This window comes from Streptopelia decaocto (genome assembly GCF_964273445.1).
Source record: "Streptopelia decaocto genome assembly, chromosome: 22".
Classification (NCBI taxonomy): domain Eukaryota; kingdom Metazoa; phylum Chordata; class Aves; order Columbiformes; family Columbidae; genus Streptopelia; species Streptopelia decaocto.
This window is the reverse complement of record NC_138677.1, coordinates 6,657,038-6,679,680: the sequence shown is the minus strand read 5'-3', so window position 1 is coordinate 6,679,680 and position 22,643 is coordinate 6,657,038. Positions and strand designations below refer to the sequence as shown.

Here is a 22,643-nt window from a genome sequence, read left to right as displayed (position 1 = left end):
GCGGAGCCGCCCGCTGAACCCGTCGCTCCCCCGGGGGTGGGCTTGGCCCCCAGGGCCCCGCGGGGTTACCCCAACACCGTCTACCGTATTACCCCCCAACAACAGCCTATTCCACCCCCCACAAAAATCCCCAAAGCACCAGGTTTCCCCAGCAGCCCCCCCGCCCCACGCCGGTGCCGGACACGAGCAGACGCGGGGTTACAAATCCCGGAGCGAGGTTTATTGGGCCCCAGCGGCGGGGGAACAGGGAGGGGGCGTGGGGCTCCCAGCCCCCAGTACCGACCACGCTCCAGGGCTCAGCAAAACAGCCACAGGGGACACGGAATAACTTAACCTCCAGCAGCGCCCGCGGCGGGACACCCCCCGGGGATGAGGTTCTGCACCCCCAAAGCCAAAGCTGCGTCCAGGGCAGATGGGGACGGGGGTCAGCATGCAGGATCGGGGCCCTGTGCTGCTTCAGGGAGGAGGAGGCAGAGGAAGAAGGAGCAGCCCCCAGCACCCCCCAGCACGGAGCCATGGGGACACAGCCCAGGGGAGTCCCACACCCAGGGAGGGGGATGCGGGGGGGCGAGCGTGTCCTGGCGTGCAAGGACGTGCCCCGGCGTGCAAGGAGGGGTGCGGGACCCGGCGGGAGGAGTGTCTGCGCGGGGGAAGGAGAAGGCACTTTGAGACCAGCAGCGGTCACGTCAGGGGACAGGGAGGCACGTGTGGGGCTGGTCCCCGTGAGCGTGCAAGGCACGAGCGTGCAAGAGCCGGGCTGCGGGGGGCCAGCCCGGGAAGGGGACAGGGGGCGCCGAAGCCAAGGCCGGGATGCGGCCGCGTCCGGGGGGGATGCAGATGGGGGGGGGGAGATGCACTTGTGCAAAGTCCAGCAGGGGCCCTGGTGCTCCCCGGGGGTTGGGGGGGTCAGTAGTACTTCTCGGGCTCCTGCCATCTGGTCACCCAGAGTTTCTTGCGGCCGCCGGGCCGGTGCCGCTGCTCCTGCCGGATCCTCACCGCCTGGTGCTTGGGCATGATCCGGTAGTAGCGGGTCCGCTGGAAGAAGTGGCACTGGGGGGAGAGGGCAGAGGGTCAGGGGGCTGCAGGGGCAGCGCGGGGCGAAGGAGAGACCCCCAAGGCGATGGAGAGCAGCGCGAGCGGCAGCACGGAGCCCCCGCGGGGTCCAGGAGGAGCCGAGGCAGCGAGGAGGAGAAGAGGCTGGAGAAGAGGCTGAAGAGGCGGCTGCCGCTGCAGCCGGGCCCCGCGGGGCATTACCAATGGGGGGGCGCGGGCGCCCGGGGGCGGCGGGGCCACCCCCGTTAGTAGTCGTCCGTCAGGCGCTTGGTCTCCGAGGGCTGGATCCGCATCTCTGCCTTCTGGCCCTTGGCCTCGTACATGGCGCGCGTGTTGGCCCGCCGGAAGAAACCGCACTGCGGGGGGACAGGGTCAGGGGACGGTGCTCCGGGCCGCCCCCTGCGCCCCCAGCCCCGGGGTGCGGTGGGGTTGGCCCTACAGACCCACACAGCCCCTCCTGGCCAGAGAGGGGGCCCAGAGACGCCCCAGGGACGCCCAAGGGGCCGGAGCCGCCGGGCCCCGCAGCACAGGGGGTGGGAGCCGTGGGGCAGGGGGTGTCGTCGCCCAGCCCCCCTCGGGGTTTGGTTTGTTTTGCACTGAGACACATCAGGATTTGCTCTGCTCCTCTTCCTCATCGCTCGGCAGCCGGGCACCTTCCCCGGGGGGCACCTTCCCCGGGGGGGACGGCAGCCACCAGCGCCCCAAGCCCGCGGGTCCCAGCGCCCCGGCCCCTCACCTTCCAGAGCAGCAGGATGATGAGCCCCAGCAGCAGCAGCCCGGCCGCCACGGCCACCAGCACCAGCCACAGCGCGATCTCGGGCGGCTGCTCCTCCGTCAGCTCCGAGTCCACGTCCACCGAGAACTGGGGGGGCCGGGAAGAGCCGTGTCGGGAAGAGCTCCCGCTGCCCCCGTCCCTCCCAGAAAGGGGCTCCGGCGTCGCTCACCCGCACCGTGTGGTTCCTCATGCTGATGGTGGGGACGTGGGTCCGGAGGAAAAGCGTGGCCGTGCCGTCCACCTTCACCCGGTCAAAGTCCCGGTAGTCCTGGGGGGCACAGATGATGGAAGTGGGGGACAGGGGTGACGGGGGGACAGGGGTGACGGGGGGACAGGAAGGGCTGTCAGCTGCTGGGCTGAGCTGGCAGACTCGGTGCCCTGTTCCAACGCTGTCCCCAAGGGAGCAGCCCTGACCCCCATCGCCCTGGCTGTGCCATAGGGCTGCACCGACCCCTCAGCGCCCCAGGCACGCTGGCCTCCATGAAGGTGCTGCCCCCGAGTGCCCCCCGTGCCCCTGACCTCGATGAAGGTGCTGCCCCCCTCCGTGCCCCTGACCTCGATGAAGGTGCTGCCCCCCCCCGTGCCCCTGACCTCGATGAAGGTGCTGCCCCCCCCGCTGCCCTGACCTCGATGAAGGTGCTGCCCCCCCCAGTGCCCTGACCTCGATGAAGGTGCTGCCCCCCCCGGTGCCCTGACCTCGATGAAGGTGCTGTTCCAGACGCGGGCGCGCACGCTGAGGCTGGCGGGGTGCTGGCTGTGCAGGAGGGGACACTCGAACCAGATGCAGCGAGCGGTGCCCTTGGAGCAGCTCTGGGAGATGGGGGGGTCAGGGGGGAACCAGCGTCCCTAACACACCGGTGTCCCGGTGGGGGTCACGTGTGCCAGACCCCCCCGACTCACCAGCACCACCTCCGACTTGGCTTTCTTGGCAGTGGCCAGGGTGACGGGGGGCTCTGCTGGCGGGGGGGGCTCCAGCTCCCGGCGCTGCCGGGACGGAGCCTGGTCCTGCAGCAGCTGGGGGGGACAAGCCCCATCAGTGCCCTGCAGGTCTGCCCCCCCGCGGCAGCGCGGCAGGGACACGTCTGGGCACAGCAGCGGGGACAAGGTGACTCACGGTGAGGTTGAGCGGGTTGATGACCCCCCCGGGGGGCTGGCAGGTCTCGTTGCCGTTGACGAGGATCTCGGTGGGGTACAGGAGCCACTTGCCATTGGGGACCTCGTAGGGCCACTCGAAGCCCAGCAGGATGGTGCCCAGGTCGCCCAGCGACTCGCCCTTGGTGGTCACCTGTGGGGCAGAGTGGGGACGGAGACCGGCGCTCCCGCCCCCCGGGCACCGGCCCCCGGCCCCCCAGCTCACCTGGAAGTCGAAGGCGAGGGGGCTGCCCACGTCCTGCTCGCGCCGCATGGCCGACTCGCCCACCACCGTCCCGCTGAAGTGAGACTGCGCGTGCGGGGGGGCGCTGGGGACACGATGGGGGGACGGGCATGGCGGGGGCAGCGAGCGGCTCTGGGCCTTCCCCTGTCCCATTTGTGGGACACGGGGGGCTGTACCCCCTCATACCGCCAAGCGTGGGGGGCCGGGGGCGCGGGGGGGCCGGGGGCGCAGCCCCGCACTCACACGCTCAGCGAGGACTGGATGCCGTACTCCACCAGCAGCCTGGCCAGCACGGGCCGCAGCTCCTCCTGGGTGCTTTGCCTGCCGAGGCTCCGGGTCAGCACCCCACCCCGCAGCCCCCTGGAGCTGCAGGAGCCCGTCCTGCCCCCCCGGGCCCCCCCGCCTTCCCAGCCCGCGCCGCCGCGGACACGATCCCGACCCGCTGCCGCGTTCGCACCGGGCAGAGCAGGACCCGGCCCGGGGACACTCACGTGGACAGGTCCAGCCACACCAGCACCTCCCGCGTGTCCAGCGTGATCCCGATGGCCTCGAAGGTGATGATCAGCTCTGCCTGCGGCACCGGGACCGCGAGCCGCTCAGCCACCGGCTGCCGGGCCCCCGGAAACGGCCGGGGGAGCGGGGGGGACACTCACCCTCTGGTTCCTCTTGAAAGGGTTGCCCAGCTCGCACAGCACCGTCTCTGCAAAGGTGCAGGCTCCGCTCTGGGGACCAAAACGCGAGGGTGAGGAAGGTCCTGGCAAAGGCCGCCCCGGTGCTGGGGGACGCGGGGCCGGCGCGTACCGGGCGCACGGAGGAGGGCAGCAGGCTGGGCGGCGCGGTGACGCTGAGCAGCGCCTCGTGCGCGTCCTCGCCGTTGGCGGCCGTGCTGGGCGCGTTGGTGATGTTGACGCTCAGGTGCAGCTTCCGCACGTCCCGGCTGTACTGCAGCACCTGCGTCCCGTTCAGCCTGCGCAGGGACCGCCCGCTCAGCGCTCGGGGCCCAGCGCCACGGGGACCGCGGCTCTGCGGGACGGGGGGGGCCGAGGGACCCGCTGTCACCTGGGCAGCGGCTGGTTCTGCTCGGTGACGAAGCTGCTCTGGAGCTGCAGGTTGCTGTAGCACTTGTTGTCGGAGCCGCACTCTTTCTGGAACTCGATCTGGAGGGACAGGGCGGCCCCCGTGAGCCCAGGGCCACCCCGGCCAGGCTCGGGGGTCTGCAGCTCCGCGCTCCCCACCTTGGTCTCGTTCTGGTGGGCCTGGTCCTGGTTGAGGACGGGGAAGGCGTCGAGCGAGTGGGGCCCCAGCTGGAACTCCCTGCTCTTCTCCAGCAGCGAGTAGTTCATGGAGAGCACGATGGGGTGCAGCTTGTCACGGACGTTGTCCTGCGGGGGGCAGAAACCACAGCAAAGCTCTGACCCACCCACAGCCCCCCAGCTCCAGCCACGGGCACCAGGACCCAGCAATGGCTACAGGATGGGCGGAGGGACGGACAGACGGACTGCCAGCTCTGCTCCTGGCCCCCCTGCTCCCAAGACCCTCAGCACCCCAGACCATCCCCCTCCCAGGAGCTGGGACACACACACACACAGACACACACAGACACACACACACACACACGCGTGCGCACTCGCACACTCACCAGCAGCAGCAGCTCCTTGGATTCACAGCGGGTCTCGGGCATGGAGAAGGTGCCGTGGTAGGTGGCAGAGTGGGTCCCCAAAAAGCGGACCCGGGGGGCGTGCCGGTCCCTGTCTGCCTCCAGCGTGTACTGCAAGGCTGGCGGAGACGGGGTGTCGCACACGCGTGTGTCTCCAACACATCCCTTGTACACACACATCCCTTGTGCACACAACGTGCACGTCCCCACGTGCCAACACGTGCGTGTGTGCCCTCTCCAAATGTGTGCTCACACCCCCCCGCACACACCTTTGCACGAGCGCTGGGGACACCCCCACGCGCACATGAGCGCTGGGGACCCCCCCATGCCGCACCCCCGGGCACTCACTGATGTTCTCCTTGTAGGTGGGGTCCCCGGTGCTCTGGTTGTAGGAGAAGCAGACGGTCACCGTGATGCTGGGGGGGCAAAGGGGCCGTGAGCGCAGCCGCCAGCGCCGCAGCACTGGAGCACCGCAGCGCCGCAGCACCGCAGCGCCGGAGCACCGCAGCGCCGGAGCACCGCAGCGCCGGCCCGGCTGCGGGGGGCTCACCAGGAGTCGGGGGTGCAGCGGGCAGGGTCCACCTTGCTGGGCGTCACCGTGAAGGTCTTGTTCAGGATGTTGATCACGGGCCGAGCCCTGGGCAGAGATGGGGGTCGGCTGAGCCCCCGCGGCAGCACGGACCCCCCCGCGAGGAGGGCGGGGGCGCGGGGGGGTTACGGGGGGGCGCGGGTCCCACCTGAGCAGGACGACCCTCTCGGCCAGGCTGCCCACCAGCAGGTCGGGGTACGAGTTCCCGTCCACGTCCAGCCCCCCGCTCAGCGCGTACCCGAAGGTGCGCAGGCCCAGCTCCGACCCGCTGATCACCTGCGGTTTGGGGGGGTCACCCACTGCTCCCAGCCCCACGACCGGGGGTCACCCGCCCCGCTGAGGGGCCCCCGGGGCCGGTACCTGCCGGGGCTGGGGCAGGAGCCCCCCCGCGCTGCTGTGGTAGATGTAGACCTTGCCGGGCCCCTCGAACGGCGCCCCCACGGCGATGTCTGCGGGGACGGAGCAGGGTCAGCCCCGCGGCGCGCCCACCCCCCCGGCACCCCCCCGGCCCCGTACCCTGGAAGCCGTCCTGGTTGATGTCCCCGATGCTGGCGACAGCGAAGCCGAAGCCCGAGGAGCTGGGGCCGGTGAGGACCAGGCTGGGGTGCGGCTGGAACCCCCCCACTTCGTTCATGTAGATGTACACGGCGCCCCCCACCTCCTGCTTGCGCTCGAAGTAGTGGGGGGCCCCCACCACCAGGTCCTGCCACCTGTGGGGCCAAGGGGCCACTTGGGGCTGGGGGCTGCAACACGACACCCCCCCCCGGCACACTGGGAGCATGGGGACCCCCCAGAGCCGTAGAGACGACTCGCCCCAAAATTCCCCCATAGCTGCGCCCGGGGCTGTGACCCACAGAGCCCCGGTGCTGCGGGGCGCCCCAGCAGAGACCCCCCCCGCAGAGGCCCGGGCCCCCTCACCCGTCGCTGTTGAGGTCGGCCAGGGCCACGGCGCTGCCGAAGTAGGAGCCGACCTGCGGGCCGGGGAGCAGGAGGCGGCGGCGCAGCGTCTGCTGGGGGCTGCGGCTCAGCAGCAGCACGGCCCCCGTGTGCCGGTACCGCGGGGCGCCCGTCACCAGCGTCACCGCGTCCTGCTGCAGCACCGCGCGGCCGACCTCCGCCGTGTACCCTGCGCGGCAGCGTCAGCCAGACCCGCCGGGACCCACATCCCCCAGAACCATCTCCCCCGCGTGACCCCACATCCCCCCCAGAACCCACGTTCCCTCCATGACCCCACATGCCCCCCAGAACCCATCTCCCCCACCATGGCCCCACACCCCCCCCGAACCCACGTTCCCTCCATGACCCACATCCCCCCGGACACCGCGGTATCACCACTGCCCCCTGCTCACACCATCCCTGGGGGGCTCGGAGCCTCCCTAAACCCCACCCCCCTTTAACACCCATCCCCAAAGTTCCCCCTAAATCCACCTCCCCAAACCTCCCCCGAATCCCCTGACGGGACCCCCCCCCCCGCCCCCACCTATGTAGGTGTTGCCGTTCTTCTCGTTGGGGTAGGAGAAGTCGTGCAGGTCCCACATCTCCCGCTGCAGCATGTAGTTGGTGCCTACAATGGGGGGGTTACCCACGTGGTGGGGGCAGCCCCTCGCACGCCCGCAGCACGTGTGAACACACGCGTGCGTGCACTCGTACCCTGCCAGTTATACGCGCCGGGCGCCCCGAAGTAGATGATGTTGGCGGTGAAGCCGGCGCTGGTGCCCATCTGGCACATGCCGGTCTCGTCGGTGTCGGTGTTGGTGTTGCACATCTCGTGGTGGTACGTCTGCCACTCGTCGCCCAGGTCCAGCCGCAGGTCGTTGCCGCGCACGAAGCACCGGCCCACCATGCGCCGCTGGTCCTCGCTGCCCGACCACAGCACCCGCGTGTAGCGGTGGGCGCAGGCCTGCGGGACCGGCCCTCAGCGCCCGCCGCCCCCACGGGGCGCGGACACGCCCCCGCCGCGTGCCACAGCAGCACCCGGCTGCCGTGTCCACGTGGGAGGACGCTGTCCCGCCACCCCGGAGCTCCCCAGGGCGCCAACCCCCCCGCACCCACCCGGAGACGGGTCCCTGCATCCCATCGCCCCACAGCTGCCCCAGGGACGGGGGTGACAGGGGAGTGACAGGGGGTCCCTGCAGCGCCCCTGCCCAGTGCCACCGCGCTGGGGACGCGCGCAGGGCCCACGTGCAAGCACGAGCAGGCGCCAGCGCCCCCGTGCAAGGTGGCAGCTCGGCACCGCACACACGAGCGCCGGGAGCCAGGGCAGCGTGTGTAACGTGGCTACCGGCGTGCGCCGCACTCACCAGCACCCGCCCCGCCGGCTGCCGCTGGCTGGCCACCGTCACCCCCAGCCACATGCCGTCGATGATGGCCTTGTCCGGCTCGCCTGGGCGAGGAACAGACAGCGTGAGAGACGGGCCCTCCACCCCGCGCCCCGCGCGCTTTGGGGTGCCCCGGGGTGCTCACGCACTCTTCAGCTCGATGTCGAGGCGCTGGCAGTCGCTGGTGGAGCCGCTGAGGGGACAGGCGTAGACAGCGCCCGTCCGCGTGCCGTTCGTCAGCTCCACATCCTGGGGGGCCCCGACCAGCAGCCTGGGGGGCAGCGGAGGGGGAGGTGGGTGGGCGGTGGGGGAGCAGCGGGTCCAGCCACCCCAATGCCCTTCGCACCATTTTGGGGGTGCAAGGATACTCAGGCTGCTGCGGGGAGGGGGTGGAGAGACAGACCCCGATGGGCGACCGACAGACGGACACGGTCCTGGCAGGACCCAACCCCGGCCTGTGCCCACAGCTGGGCCCCCCGTCCTGGTGCGGTGGGTCGGGCTGACACCCCCAAACCTCGCACGCGGCCCCACGGGGACAGCGAAGCCAGGAGCCACTCGGCACAACCCGCTGCGCCAGCACGGGCCCCCCCGCTCTGTAAACAGTCCCGGCCAACCTTTGAGCCGCAGCAGCCGGGCCCGCGCAGCTGCGCCGTGTCCCCGGACGGGCGCACCCCCGCGCCGGGAACGCGCGTCCCGGCGGAACCGGGGGAGACACCCGGGAGCAGGAGCTGGGACCCGCTCCGGGGGGGCACACGGGCACCCCCTTCCCAGCAGGTCCAGGCTTGTCCACCCCCGGGCAGCACCTTCCGGGGTGACTCAGGCTCCTGGGGGGGCACGGGCAGCCCGGTTGAGTCACGGCGGTGCCACGCGGGGGGAGGACATTGGCATCCCTGGAGGGGCGCCCAGGCCGGGAATGCGGCACCCACAGCTCCACGTGCGCTCAGCCCCCGGGGGCTCCAAGGAGATGCTGAAGGGACCCCAGCGCCCACCTGGACCCCCAGCCTTGGGGAGAGGCTGGGGACCCGCAGGCAGCAGCGGCCGGCGTGCCCGGGGGGCTGCGGAAGGACCGGCCTTTCCGCCGGCCGTCCCTGGGGACAGTGGGGACAATGGCACGGGGAGGCACGGCCGCGTGGTGCCAGCGGGGGAAGCGCGGCCGTCCTGGTGGTGGGACGGGGCACCGGCACCCGGGCAGCTGCCGCAGCCCCAGGCCCGGCCGCAGGGCACCGGGATAACGAGCCGGGGGGTTCTCAGCAGGGACCGGGCGCTGTCCCCTCCAGCGCCGCGGGCGGCAGCGCAGGGAGCGCTGGGAGCGCGGGGCCGCGGGCGCGTCCGGGCAGCGCCGGGCGGCTGAGTCAAAGCCCAGGCGCAGCAGGAATGTGGGGCCCCCGGCAGCCCCCGCCCCGGCACGCCGGGCCCTGCGCCCGGTGACGGGCACCGCCGGCGGCACCGCCGCCTCAGCCAGACGCTGCAGGTGGGGGCGGCGGCGCTGAGCCACAGAAGAGCCCCCGGAGGGGTGTAACGGGGGGTCCGCTCCCCCCGGAATGCTGGGCTGGGGACACCCAGAAAGGCCAGCGTGCGGTGCGAAGGTGAGGGCACAGCGAGGGGGGCGGCTCTTCCTGACCCGCCCAGCCTGGCACACAGGAATCTGCCCCCCGAACCCGAGTGACAGCCGGTGACTCACCTGAAGGGGAGGTGACTCAGTGCAGCTGCGGGACCCGGGGCCGGGGGAGAATCGGGGGGTCCTGCCCCCACCCCGAGCCCCAGCAGGACCCGCAGCCCGGGGTGCTGCCCACCCCCGCTCCTGGGGACAGGGACAGGCACGCGGCCCCTTCCAGGGGCTCCCCGGCCAGGACGGGCCCCCAGGCTGCCCGGGTGGTCCCGGCTCGGCCGCACCCCGGCTCCTGGCAAAGCCCTTCCCAGCCGCCATGGCTGCTCAGGGGTCCCGCGGGTCCCGGGGGAAAACCGGCCCGAGCCAAGCGGCTCCGGCGGCTCCTGCCTCCAGCCACGGCTCCCGGCACGGCAGCCCACCCGCAGGCGCTGCTCCTGGGGGGCCATGGGATGCCAGGGGCTTCTGAGCCCCACCGGAGTGGGGGGGACATGCACAGGCGTCCCCCCACCCGCGTGTGCCTCAAGGTGCCACCGGAGCCCAGCTGCCCCGGAACACACGGGAGCCGGGATGCCGGGGCTCCCGTGGCGGGGACGGCAGGACCAGTTTTTGGCACCGGTGCTCCCCGGGGGGCACAAGGAGATGGGCTCAGCCCACGCCTTGAGCTCGGGCAGCGGAGGCAGCGCGGGGGGGCGGGAAGAGAGGCAGGAATGCGGGAGGCCTTGCAGTGTCAATGTGCCCCGGTTGGCCGGGGGGGCATAGCCGGGAGCAGCCCGTCTGCACCACATCCATCCCCGTGTGCTCGGGGGCGAGCGCCAAGGCAGGAGGGGGCTCCGCAGCCCCCAGCCCTGCCCGCAGGCAGAGCCCAGCTCGGGTGGCCGTGTTGGCAGCAGGGTGGCCTGACGATCGATCCCCCCCAGCCCTGAGCAGGCAAAGCTGCTGATGCCCGCACCAGGAAGGAGGCGGGAGGGGAAGAGATGGCTCCTGGGAGCAGCGAGGGATGGACGGACGGATGGACGGATGGATGGATGACCCCCCGGGCGCTGGCCCCACATCCGTCCCCCCTCCGCCTGCCAAGGAGCCGCAGCCCCGCAGGACCCGGCCAAGGCGGGGGGAGGTTGGCCGGGCCGGCTCTGGCAATTGGCACAAAACCAGGCGAGGGGGAGGGAAAGAGGGAACCCAGCTGGCCCGGCTGCCGGCCTCTCCTCCCACAAACACGCTGTGCCTCAGTTTCCCTATGCTGTTCAGGGACCCCAAACCCGCACGGGTCAGGATTTCCCGGCACAGCCAGGTCCTGCTAACGCAGCCCCAAGCCAAACCCCCCATGTCTGAGCCACGGCAGCAGCCAGACCTGGCTCCGGCAGCCAAAGCAGTTTGTTAACCTCAGGGCGGCAGATAAGGCTCCCACCTCACCCTCACCTGGCGCGGGGAGGAGCGAGCAAACAAACCTTTGCATGGGCACAGCTCCGGGACACGAAAAACATCTCTGGAGCCGAGGTGGGGGAACGCGGGTGTCACGGCGGCCGCGCCAGCCCGGCCGGGAAGCAGCTGCCCCCCATGCTGCAGAGCATCCCTGCCGCCCCCCAGCACAGATCACGGGACACCCCCAGCGGGATGATGGCAGCAGGAAGTGTCCCCTTCCTGTCCCACCCGGCTGCGGTGAGGCCGAACCTGCGAGGATGTGCCTGGTGAGCAAAGGGCACAGGAGCTGCCACCGGGGCTGCGGGGAGCGGGTTTGCCCCCCTGCTCAGCACCCCGTCCTGTCCCCCTCCCGACGGGGACGGGCAGCAGGGCTCCCAGGGAAGGGGTGCAAATCCCCCGGGGTTTCACGCTCCGAAGCCTCTCGAGCGCCCGCAGCGCAGCCACCGCTCGGCCAGCACCGCGCTCAGACACGCACGGGCCACGTGGCCCACGCCGGGGGAGCACGAGCTCCTGCTGGGCCAGAGCTCCCCAAAACCCCCGAGGCCAAGGAACCAGCGCTGCCAGCGTCTCGGGAAGACGCGTGAGCTGGTCTGTCCCCGTGCCAGCCAGGACCCCGACGTCGATGTCCCCTGCCAGCGGCTCCGACACCCGCGGCCGTGGCCAGGAGCCACCGTGTCCCTGTGGGGAGGAGGGTCCCCGGCGCGCCGGGCCGGCTCCTGCACCCCCGCAGCTGCTCCGCGGGAACGGCCTCGCTCCCGGACCGAGCAACAACAGGCGGGCGAGCGGCCGAAATGCATCTCTGGAATGCGGAGCAGCAGATGCCTCCGTCCAGCAGCTGCCGCGGGTCCCGCGCACGGCACAGCGGGCAGCAGGGAGCCCTGGGGTCCGCAGGACCCCCGCAGCCGGAGCTCCACGGAGGCCGAGCCCGCACAAACCTGTGCCCCCCGGGCGAGGAAGCCCCGGCCCGGCCCCGGCGCCTGCCCCCCGCACCGACACGCACCTCGGCATCGCACCTCGGGCCGGGAGGGGCCGGGGACGCCGCCCGCGGGGACAGCGGCGCGACCGCACGGCGAGTGCACCGGCTGAAAGGGCTTTTGTTGGGGCTCCGCGCGGCTGCAGGAACCGCAGCTCAACAGGTTCCCCGGGAGGAGCTACCGGAGCCGGGCAGAGGTGCAGGGGGGACACGAGGGGCTACGCAACCGCCCGGGGACATCCCCGCACGCTGAGCTCGGGGCTCCGGGGCCGCTTCCTCCCTCGAGAGACCCCCCCGCACCCACACCCCCGGCCGCCCCCTCCCCGCAGCTCCTCCCCCGGCGCACCCCGGGACCTTTGTCCTGCCCGGGGGACCCGCACTCCCCAGGGATCCCCCCCGGCCTGAGACCCCGCTGCCGCCGCAGGGCCCCCCGCCCGTGCCCCCCCGCACTCACAGGCTCCGCTCCTGCTGCTCGGTCTGCTGGTGCAGCGCTACCGAGAAGCCGAAGAAGCCGTCGGGGGTCGCGCCCTCCTTGAGCACCGGGAAGGTGAGGTCCAGGTTGAAGGCGGCGGCGGGGAGCAGCGCGGGGAGCACCGGGAGCAGCGCGGGGAGCAGCCGCAGCAGCCCCGGCAGAGGGAGCGGGAGCAGCCGCCGCCGCCCTCCCGCCATGTCCCGCACCGGCCCGGACCCGCGGCCGCGCCCCACCGGGGCCGGTGCGCTGTGGGGCGGGGCCGGGCGGGGCGCGCGCCCTTCCGGGCACTCCCCTTAAAGGGGCCGCACACCCCCCGCACCGGGCACCTGCGGGAGGGCGGGGGCCGCCCCGCGCGTGCGCACGGGGGAGGCGTGGCCACACCTGCGCGTGCACAGCGGGCGGCGGGAGCACGCGCGGTGGCGCAGGCCCCGCCCACGCCCATACCGGGTCACCCGCCCCGCCCACGCGCGTGCACGAGCACGGGGAATTCCGCTCGTGCGCCGGGCGTGCACGCGACAGTGCGGGCTCCCCCAGCCCCGACCCCCAGGATCGGTCCCCATGGGCGGGAAGGCGGCGGCAGCCGCAGCATCACCGCGTCCCCCCGGGAGGCGGCAGCGGTGGCCGCCGCGGTCCCCAGCCCGGCTGAGGTCACCGGGAGCCAGCGTGCCGCTCCCACCCGTGCCAGGAAACCCGTGGGTGGGCGGGGGGGAAGTGCCCCCCCGGGCAGGGGGGGTGCCGCAGGATGTCCTGTGTCCCCCACCCCGATGTCCCCGTGTCCTGGCACAATGTCACTGGAAAGAGTGACGGCGCAGGAGACAGTCCCAAGGGCAGACCTGCCACAGCCGGCACAGCGCTCTGGCACCCGGCCCTGTCCTCTGTCCCTTGTCCCGTGTCCCCGTCCTTGTCCCCCAGCGTGGGCTGGCCCCGATCCCGGCCCGGGGCACCCCAAACACCCGTCACGTCCCTGGGGACCGGTGGGTTTTGTCTCTGACACAGCCCTCGCCACAGGGACAAAGAGCCCTGCCCAGGTGACCAGTGTGTCCCCCGCGATCTTGGGGACATTTGGGGGCAAAATGGGTCCCTTTCTGTGCCCACGGGGCTGCCGAGTGTTTCAGGGGCTCGCCCTGCGGCCTCGGCTGCCGCCCAGCAGGGCGTTAACAGCAGGCGGGGCGGCACCCGGGGGGCGTTCACACCTCGAGAAGGGTGTGTGCCCGGCCGGTGGCAGCACCCACGGGGGTGTCGTCACCCCGAAAGGCCACTAGGTGGTGACGTCCGCCCAAGGATGCTGGTGGGGGCGGGAGGGCCCGTCCTGCGGGTCCCCCCGCGGCTGTGGCAGAGAGGGGGACACGCGGGGATCCAACCCGGCATCTCGGGTACCCCCCTGAACCTCCTGCGGGACAGAGGCGGCGGGGCGTCCCTTGTCCCTGCGCTCAGCCCTGCCAGCCCCCCGTGCAGAGACCGGCGGGCGCCCCGATACTGCCAAACTGGACCCCCCCGGCCAGTTCCCTCCCCCTAGGAGCTCCCGGGTTTTGGTGCTTCAGCAAGCGCCAGCCTGGCCGAGGAGCCCGCGGCACCAGTGCCTCCCAGCGCCGAACTGGTTCAGGACTGCACAGACCTGCTCCCTGTTTGTGCCCCGCTCCCCTCCCGGCCTGCAGCTCCCGAACCGGCTTTTCCTGCTGCAGAAACCCTCTCCCAGCAGGAACCGGCGCTGGGGACGGTCCGGCTGCGGGGACGGCCGCGCTGGGGGCCCGGGAAACCTCCCCGGGCAGGACCCGCGGGGCTCCCGCAGCGCGGACGGCGGCGCTGGGCCGGCCCGGGCGCTCCCGCCGCTCTGCATTGATTCCTCTGTTCTCAAATTACATTTCCCAGGCGGGGGGGCAAACCCGTCACCCCCGGCTGCCGGGTCACGCTGCTGCCCTCGGGAACCCACCTCGAGCTCATTTCTTTCTGTTATTTATGTTTCTATTTCTGTTTCTGTTATTTCTATTACTATTTCTATTACTACTTCTGTTACTATTTCTATTATTTCTATGATTTTTAATTCTAATTTCTATTTCTCCATTCCCGTTTCCATTTCGTTCACATTTCTATTGTTCATTCACGTTATTCGTGCCCCGGCGCTGTTGTCAGGGCCGGGACCCGAACTCCCGGTGCGGCGGGGCCCGGCTGCCCCGTGGGGCCGTCAGGTGGCGCCATCGCACCGCACCGCGCTGCGGGGGGGTCGGGGGGGACACAGGGCGACAGGAAGGGAAAAGGCCCGGCCAGGCTCCAGGGTCGGCCCCCAGCTCCCCAGCCCCTCTCGGGGTGCGGACCCACCGGCAGAGGCAGAGACCCCCCCACCAAAATAAAAGTCCCCTCCAAAGCCCTTCTCCCCCCTCCCAGTGCTGGCCTCGGGGATGGCTGGGGACAGCGCTGGGGACAGCGCTGGGGACAGTGCTGGGGGTGGTGGGGGCCCGGGCGGGGTGACACGGGGGGGGGCTCTTAGGGCAGTGGGGGGATCAGCGGTAGGAGGGGGCACAGATCCCCCCGTGGGTGTCCCCACAATCAGCGCTTGGCGCTGCCCCCGTGTCCCCAGGGGGCAGGTGCAGGATGGCAAGTTTTGGGGTACATGAGGTTCCCCCACTCACGAGGCGGGGGGGCTCTGCCTTGGGGATGGTGTTGAACTGGGAGACACTGGGAGCTGCTGGGAGAAGGTGGGAGCTGCGGAGGGAGGGGCACATCTCAAACATGTCCCTGTGGCCACCCAGCCCGGCGCCCGGACCCGTCCTGCTCCCCAACCTCCCCCCAGCAAACACCCCACACTCCAAGTGCCCCCTCAGCACCAAGAGTCACCCATCCCCTGGCAAACGAGCCCCCCCCCATCTCACAGTGTCCCCAGAGCCCCCAGCCCCCTCCGCCCCTGCTCCCACAGGCAGGACCTGCGACCTCTATTTATTCCTCTCCCTCCTGCGCCCACTCTTTGTTGTTCTTGAGAGGAGGAAAAAACCCGCAGCCGAGGAGGCAGGAGCCTGTTTTGCCTCCCAGGCAATATTTCTGGAGCCAATCGGAATGCGCACCCACCCTGCCCGCTCCCTAATTAAAGGCTTTAACCGGGGCCGCGCCGAGGTTTGGGCACAGTCACTCCTGCCGCTCGGGACGGTGCGGAGCAGCCGCTCTGGGACACCGGGCTCTGGGGACACCGGGCTCTGGGGACACCGGGCCTGACGCTTGGGCAGCCGCCGGACTGGGGGGTCCTCAGCCAGGTGGGCAGCTCCCACCCCCCCCAGCTCCCGCCATGAGCGGCTCTTTCGACAAGAAGCTCTCCAGCATCCTGACCGACCTCTCGGGCTCGCTCAGCTGCCATGCCGCCTCCAAGGACTCGCCCACCCTGCCCGAGTCCTCCGTCACCGACCTGGGCTACTACACTGGCCAGCACGACTACTACTCGGGCCAGTCCTACAGCCAGCCCGTGAGCCACTACCCATACCACCAGTTCAACCTCAACGGCATCGGCGCCGCCGGCACCTACTCCCCCAAATCCGACTATTCGTACAGCCCGTCCTACCGCCAGTACGGGCACTTCAGGGACCAGCAGCTCCCGGCGCAGGACACAGGTGGGACGCTGGGGACAGCGGGGGTGCCGGGGGCGGCAGCGGGGTCTTGGTGAAGTCGCACCCATCTGAGTGTCCCCAGGCTGGGGACGGGGTGGCCGCAGGGCTGGGGAGGGCACTGGTGTCCCCGCCGGAGGATGTTGGGGCAGGGGTCGGCCCCCCATGTCCCTGCTGCTGCTGGGGTTGCAGTGTGATGGAGCCGCACGGGATGTGGCCGCCCAGGGGATGTCACCAAGCAGAGTGGGGTGACCCCAGCTGCGGGGGGATCTGCTCCGGGGCCCCTTCACTGTCCCCGGGCTCACGGCTCCGCTCTCTGTGCAGTGTCGGTGAAGGAGGAGCCGGAGCCGGAGGTGCGGATGGTCAACGGGAAACCCAAGAAGATCCGCAAGCCCCGCACCATCTACTCCAGCTACCAGCTGGCGGCTCTGCAACGCCGCTTCCAGAAAGCCCAGTACCTGGCGCTGCCCGAACGGGCCGAACTGGCCGCCCAGCTGGGGCTCACCCAGACCCAGGTAAGGGCTGAGCCCCCCAACGGCCCCGACACCCCAGTTTGCAGCCACAGGCAGGAGGGAGCGCGGGAGGGGAGCCGGAGCTGCCGCCGCGCCGTGCAAAGCCCAGACCCCTGGGGGCCCGGGGGGGGGTCTGGCGGCCCAGGGGTAGGTGCTCCCCTTGCCGGCGGGCGCAGGGCTCCCTGTGCTGGGTTTCCCTGCGCCGAGCAGATCCGCGCTGCCGAGGAAACGGCGGAGAGGAGGAAGGAGCGGAGAGCGGCGGATCCCGCCATCCCCGCTCCCTGCTTCTGGGGTTCATCCCCCTCCCTCCGGCTCCATCCCAGCCCTCGCTCTGCCCCAGCACCCGGTGGCGGATGAGGCCAAATCCTGCCCTGGTGCTCGGGAGGGTCCTGAGTCAGCAACGCACCAGCTCCCGGGAACGCGGGACCCAAATCCCGGCGGGACGGGGTGCTCGGGACAGGACGGGGCGCTCGGGACAGGACGGGGCACTCGGGACACCCCATCCCAGCAGCAGGTCCTGGCCCTGACTCCGGGCTGTGTGGGGCTCCTCCCAGGGCTCCGGCTCCCCCACTCCACTTGGTCCTGTCACAGAAGGGATTCTGGGACTGGAGCCACGTCCCCCCCAAGGGACCTGGTGCTGGGGATGGCGGTTTGGGCTGGACTGGAGAGCAGGGGGAGGCGCGATGGGCCTCTCCCCACGCAGCTCCCAGATTCGGGGCTAAACCCTTGCTTTTGGGGTTTGCCTGGCACGGGGACAGATCTTCCCCACCGATCTGCCGGTGTGAGGCGCGTAGGCTGCCGGTGCCGTCACCGCGGCGTGTGACTCCCCCGCAGCCAGTCCGGCCCGGCGCCCTTGTGCCGCCCTTGGCGCGGCGCTCCCAGCGCCCGGCCTTCCTCCTCCTCCCTTGGGCGATGAAGCAATCGGGGACACTCGGCAAAGGGCTGACGGAGCGCGTCACCCACTCCCAGAGGGACATCCTGTTTGGGTGACAACCACCGCCCCCCCCGCCCCGTCCCCGGGGCCCAGGGCGTCCAGCGCCGCCTCACCCAGCGCCAGGGACGCTCCCGACGCCCGGCGTGCCGGCTGGGTCCCGTGACGCCGTGTCCCCAGGACATCGCGGTGCCTTTGCACGGCGTGTCCAGCTTCCCTGTGACACCCCCATCCCGGGCGCCTTCCCGTGGTGCACCGTGTGTCCAAGGTCCCCGTGACACCCGAGTCCCCAGATCCATCCCGCGCTGTGTTGTATGTCTGGGGTCCCTGTGACACCCCTGTCCCTTGTCCCTTTCCTTGCTGCATCGTGTGTCTGGGATCTCCGTGACACCCCTGTCCCAGGTGCTTTCCCCATGCCACCCCCATCCATGTCCCCTTCCCGTGACCCGTCCAGCCCGGCCCGGCGCTGACCCCCCGTGTCCCGCAGGTGAAGATCTGGTTCCAGAACCGCCGCTCCAAGTTCAAGAAGCTGTACAAGAACGGGGAGGTGCCGCTGGAGCACAGCCCCAACAACAGCGACTCCATGGCCTGCAACTCGCCCCCCTCCCCGGCCGTCTGGGACGGCTCCTCGCACGCCGGCGCGCCGGGCCGGACGCCGCTGCCGCAGCCGCTGCCCTACAGCTCGTCCCCCGGCTTCCTGGAGGAGCACAACCCCTGGTACCACCCGCAGAGCCTCGGCGCGCCCCACGGACCCCACCAGCCGCCGGCCGCCGCCATGCACCACACCTCCCCGGGGCCCCCCAGCACCGGCGCCGTCTACTAACAGCCCGGAGCGAGACGAGGGACAGAGACAGCGCACGACGACTTTGCCTCCTCCTTGTTTTTTCCCCCGCTTTTTGGGTTTTCTTCTTTATTTTTGTTTTTCTTTTTTCAAAGAGGAAAGGGCAGCCCTGTTGGCGCCCCCCGCCGCGGCCGTGCCTCCCCAGCTCGGCTCAGGAGCTCGGGGGCTGCGAGGGGCTGCACGCGGCCGCTCCAGCCGGGCAGGCAAGGAGAAGGTGGCAAATTCCTCCTGTGCATTACCGTTCCTTCCTTTTTCCACCGCCCTCTAACAAAATCGGCCCCCAAGGAGCCGCGTCCCCCCGGTCCCTCGCCAGAGCGCCGGGGCCACCGCAGCGAGCTGCCCCGGGGGTCCCCGCGCCGTGACCCACGGAGCCCCGCAGCCCGGGGATGGAGCCACAGCCGCGGTGAGGAGGACGCGGCGCCGCACTGGCCAGGAGCCCCACGCCGGGGTGCGCGTCCCCACGCCGGGAGCCCCACGCCGGGTGTGCGACCCCACAGCCGGGGGCGTTTTGGGGCCACGGACGCTGCGCGGAGCAGAGCGGGACCCCGGGGCAGCGCCACCGCCACCGCCCGGCCCGGTGTCAGACACCCAGGTTGTTATTTAAAAACAAATAAAAAGCGTGCGGGCGAAAATATTTTAATATTTAAACAGTTCAGGAATGGCTTAAGTTATTTCTAAAGACAAAACTCGTGCTGTGTCCGTTTTCTGGCAGTGCCTCCGTCTCCGTTAAGCTAATGGCCAAGCAAAGTGCCTATTTTTTAAATAAATCGACAACACATTTTAAAGGAAAAGAAACCTCTTCACTATTTTTTAAGAGAATGATGCTATTTTTTTAAAAGCAGAAGATGCAGTTTTAAGCAGTGTTCATATGTGTTGTACAGTCCCGAGGATCTTATTTATGTTGCCTTATATAAATAGGGGTGTAAGGGGGAACAGAGTGTACATAAGGTTCGTTTGTATAAAGTTGATCCAAACCAACCCGGGTTCCGTCTGCTCTTTGTTCACCTTTCTCTCCAAGGAGCCCCCGCGGCCCCTTTTCTGCTCTCCTGGGGCACAAAAGCTGCTCTAGAACCGGCAATAAAAGCGCTCGGAACGCGACGGCCCCAAACGCCCGTTTTTGGGAGGATTCCGGTGAGCGGGAGGAGCTCGGGAGCTTCCCGGCCGGGAAACGCGGAGTCAAGCCCCCTGTCCCCCGCGCCCCGTTGTCGGGGGCAGCCGGGGGGCAGCCGGGGACGGGGACACCGGGCGACGGGCTCGGCCGCTGCGCCGGGGCCCTGGACAGTGACGGGGATGGGGCTGAGCCGCTCGGGGCCCCGTCCCCCGTGTCACCGGCCGCGTCACCGGCGGGAGCAGCAGCGGGGGGGCGGAGCCCCGTGGCCCGTCCTGGCGCTGTCCCCAGAGCCGAGCTGGGGACACGGGACCTGCCGGGCTGGCGGCTGCGCACCCCCCGAGCGTGGGGGCGGCCGGGCCCGGGGGGGGGTCCGGGGGGGGCAGCGGGTTGGGGAGGGGGAAACAAGCGGTGTGACCGGAGCGAGGAGCGGGGCCTCCACTGGCGCTGCTTCATTTTATACTTTATATTTTATATTTTATTTTGGTTTGGTTTTATTTTTCATTTTTTCATTCGAGGGGGAGGGGAAAATGAAAGAAGGTTACGTATCCGCGGATTATATAAATCCCGGGTGCGCGGCTGCCGGGGCCGGCGCTGGTCCTGCCCCCGCGCCGCCGGCGCCGCCAGCCCTGCCGCTCACACAGCGCGTCCGTCCGTCCGTCCGTCCGTCCGTCCTGCCGCAGCCACCGCGCGTGTCCCGCAGCCCAGGGGGGCCGGGGGCTCCCGGGGCCACAGCGCCCGCAGCCCTGGGGTCACCACCAGCGTCACCTGCTGCTCCCCCAGCCCACGGGTGGCCAAGAGCCTCCAAAGGGACTGAGGGGCCCAGACCACCCCCCCGGGGCCGAGCCCCCCCCGCCCGCGGCCGCTGCCCCAAAGCAGAACGGGGCCCGGAGCAGGGGCAGGAACCCCGGGCCGGGGCATCACCCCCTCGCCCCCTCCCCCCGCATCCATCGCCCGGCCCTGGCACAGGAGCCAAATGAACCGGCCGCGTGGGACACGGCATCGCTGCCCCCCGGCACCCGCCACCGCGGCCCTCGCAGCGCCTGGCCAGCCCGGCACGTGGCGGCGGAGCCGAGGAGCCGCGCCAGGCGGCCGCGCCATTGCCACCGCCGGGGCTCTGTCACCATCGCCGGCTCTGCAACATGGGACAGAAACGCTCCCGAGTGGCCTTGGGGACATCATCTGTGCTCCCCGTCTGCCCTGGTCCGTGTCCTGTCACCCAGGCTCCCAAACCCCCCGCACCCCAAATCCCCTGCACCCCAACCCCCCCCACCCCAAACCCCATCCAGGGCCAGGGCTCCTCGGACTGCGGGCGACCTGGCGCAGTAACCTCGGGCCTGACCCGCCCGCCCCCTCCCATCCCCCCCGCCCGGTGAGGTGAGACACCTTCAACTGCTCCAAATCGCCCGTAATTACCCAGGAGGCGCAGAAGCCCCCACCAAGGGGCCCGGGTCCACAATCATTATAATTGCGGCTCCATGTCAGGGGAGCAATCGCCTGTCTGAAAACAGCAGCGGGTCCTGCACAGATGTGGGGGGCACGGCCTCAGCCCCGGCTCCAGCGCCCCCAGCCCTGTTTGCTCAGGAGCTTTTGGAGACGGAACCTCTGAGGGTCGGAACCAAAGCGTCTTCTCTGCACCAGGACAGAACCCCCGGCAGGGAGCGGCAGGTACGGAGGAACAGCCTTTACAAGTGTTCATCCTGTTTATAAAGGGGGGGCACATACAATCACAGACGGTATTTATAAATAAAACCAGGCTGGGGGGTCTGGGGACGCCCCAGTCCCCCAGGGTCCCCCCTGCCCCGTGTCCATGGCCAGAGGCCGCGTCCTGTCCCACGGGCGCACGGCCGACGTGCCGGAGCCGATTCGCTCCGTGATGGAGCGGGCGATGTCCAAGTCCCTGCGGAGCACAGCCGCCTTCCTCCTCCTCTTCCTCCTTCTCCATTCGCTGGCGTCCCCCAGGGCTCTGCTGGGCTCCCTGGCCCCTCGGGGTGGCACAGACCGTCCCCCTCACCGTCCTTCCTGGAGCTGGTAGGCGCTGGAGCTGCGGCCGTGTCACATCATGGGGGCGCGGGGGACGCTGTCCTGCGGGTGCGGCTGGTACCAGGCACCAAAGCTGTTGATGTAGCTGCTGGGGGCCAGGGGGGGCCCTTTGCCTGGCATGGGGATGTCCCAGAGCGGGGGGACGCTGGGCGAGCAGGGGGAGAGGGCGGTGGGGTGCAGGGGGTCCCCGTCGGGCGTGCTCGAGCTCTGCTTCATGATCTTCTTGTACTTGGAACGCTTGTTCTGGAACCAGATCTTGACCTGGGGAGAGAGGGGCGAGCGGGGAGGATGGGGTCAATAATCGACAATTACAGCCCCCCTGGGGTCCCGCACCGCCACCTGCCCTCTCGAGGGGCACAGCCGACTCGGTGTGGGGGTCTGCGAGATAAGCCGGGGCCTGGGAGATAAGCTGGGCTCTGAGCCCAACCCTTCACGAGCCACCAGGGACTCCACTAAGGGCAGGTGAAGGAGAGTGTGGGGAGAGGCACAGGGAGCCCAGGGAAACAGGCTATGGATGGAGCCTGAGCCAGGAGTCCCCAGCCGTGCACGTCCCCGTGTGTCCCCATGGCCCCCCCGCCACGGGCTGCGGCCCCCCCAGCCCAGCGGGTGCCGGGGCTGGGCCGGGCGCGGCGCGGTGGGGCCCTGGGGTGGTGGCCCCGCTCATTCCTCCCCACGGTCCCCCCCGCGCTGCCGGCAGGTTCCCACTTGTCTCCTCTTCCCCGGCTTTATGAGTTCGCTTCGCCCCTGGCTCCGGGCTGCACCGCTGCCGCCTGCCTGTCTCTCCCCATCGCCTTCAAAAACCCACTCGCCCCGTCCCGCGGCCCAGGGCCGCCCAGCGCCGGGCACGGCTGGGCCGGTAGCCAGGCTCCGGGGCTGGGAAAGTCCCGCTGCCGCTGGGAGGTGCAAGCAGGGGCGCCCTGAATCCGAGCCCCGGGGGCCCACCGGCGCCAGCTCCCCCGCCGCAGCACGGCACGGCTCGGCACGGCTCCAGGTGCGCCCCGGCATCGTGACGCAGTCTTCATCCAGAGTCGCTCCTGGAGCCGCGACGGGCACGAGACCCCGCGCGGCGCGTCCCCGGGGCCGGGCCCGTCCCCTCGCCCGGGCCGGGCCGTACCTGGGTCTGGGTGAGCCCCAGCTGGGCCGCCAGCTCCGCGCGCTCCGGCAGCGCCAGGTACTGGGTCTGCTGGAAGCGCTGGTTGAGCGCCTGCAGCTGCAGGCTGGAGTAGATGGTGCGCGGCTTGCGCAGCTTCTTGCCCTTGCCCTGGATGCGCAGCTCCCCGCTGGCGGCCGGGGGCTCGTCGTGCTCTTGGGTGGGAGAGGAGCAGAGTTAAACCCACGCGCTGGGAGGTTAACAGAGCCCAGACAACCCCAAACCGTCCCC

At 70.5% G+C, this 22,643-nt stretch overlaps 3 protein-coding genes across 6 annotated transcripts in view; 2 read left to right on the top strand and 1 right to left on the bottom strand.

Moving 5' to 3' along the window:
• COL1A1 (collagen type I alpha 1 chain) overlaps nucleotides 1–21,670 on the top strand; it is a gene marked incomplete at its 3' end in the record, with an annotated part of 54,339 nt that extends 32,669 nt beyond the window's left edge. Inside the window, exon 39 of the mRNA XM_082070985.1 lies at nucleotides 21,196–21,670. Within this exon, the coding sequence (XP_081927111.1) occupies nucleotides 21,196–21,670 (475 nt within the window). The remainder of the gene's footprint in view (nucleotides 1–21,195) is intronic.
• On the bottom strand, nucleotides 89–12,787 carry ITGA3 (integrin subunit alpha 3). Of its 4 annotated transcripts, XM_082070907.1 has the most exons (26): nucleotides 12,223–12,787; nucleotides 7,917–8,038; nucleotides 7,750–7,832; nucleotides 7,100–7,349; nucleotides 6,930–7,013; nucleotides 6,368–6,575; nucleotides 5,966–6,159; nucleotides 5,810–5,898; nucleotides 5,598–5,725; nucleotides 5,411–5,497; nucleotides 5,209–5,276; nucleotides 4,843–4,979; nucleotides 4,439–4,585; nucleotides 4,263–4,360; nucleotides 4,005–4,170; nucleotides 3,857–3,925; nucleotides 3,695–3,774; nucleotides 3,447–3,524; nucleotides 3,186–3,288; nucleotides 2,943–3,113; nucleotides 2,729–2,842; nucleotides 2,525–2,638; nucleotides 1,998–2,096; nucleotides 1,790–1,915; nucleotides 1,255–1,409; nucleotides 943–1,050 (listed from the first exon to the last, which is right to left on the bottom strand). In XM_082070907.1, exons 1-25 carry the CDS (start codon nucleotides 12,435–12,437, stop codon nucleotides 1,299–1,301), a joined length of 3,141 nt encoding a protein of 1,046 aa, XP_081927033.1. In that variant the 5' UTR covers nucleotides 12,438–12,787; the 3' UTR covers nucleotides 943–1,050; nucleotides 1,255–1,298. The 4 variants fall into 4 exon arrangements, with proteins under 4 accessions (XP_081927031.1, XP_081927034.1, XP_081927032.1 ...); XM_082070905.1 differs by lacking the exon at nucleotides 1,255–1,409 and having other exon boundaries at nucleotides 89–1,050; XM_082070906.1 differs by having other exon boundaries at nucleotides 907–1,409.
• DLX3 (distal-less homeobox 3) lies at nucleotides 15,245–19,110 on the top strand. Its single transcript, XM_082070922.1, has 3 exons — nucleotides 15,245–15,833; nucleotides 16,152–16,342; nucleotides 17,758–19,110. Exons 1-3 carry the CDS (start codon nucleotides 15,515–15,517, stop codon nucleotides 18,091–18,093), a joined length of 846 nt encoding a protein of 281 aa, XP_081927048.1. The 5' UTR covers nucleotides 15,245–15,514; the 3' UTR covers nucleotides 18,094–19,110.
• Nucleotides 21,671–22,643: the final 973 nt, after the last annotated feature.

Excerpts from the sequence above, each read along its gene's own strand:
- ITGA3 (XM_082070905.1), bottom strand. The coding sequence starts at position 12,437 with ATGGCGGGAGGGCGGCGGCGGCTGCTCCCGCTCCCTCTGCCGGGGCTG. Across the intron at positions 2,097-2,524 it reads GGAACAGCACCTTCATCGAG|GACTACCGGGACTTTGACCG; the intron begins GTCAGGGCACCG and ends TGTGCCCCCCAG. Across the intron at positions 1,051-1,789 it reads TCATCCTGCTGCTCTGGAAG|TGCCACTTCTTCCAGCGGAC; the intron begins GTGAGGGGCCGG and ends CTCTCCCCCCAG.
- DLX3 (XM_082070922.1), top strand. The coding sequence starts at position 15,515 with ATGAGCGGCTCTTTCGACAAGAAGCTCTCCAGCATCCTGACCGACCTC. Across the intron at positions 15,834-16,151 it reads GCTCCCGGCGCAGGACACAG|TGTCGGTGAAGGAGGAGCCG; the intron begins GTGGGACGCTGG and ends CTCTCTGTGCAG. Across the intron at positions 16,343-17,757 it reads TGGGGCTCACCCAGACCCAG|GTGAAGATCTGGTTCCAGAA; the intron begins GTAAGGGCTGAG and ends CGTGTCCCGCAG.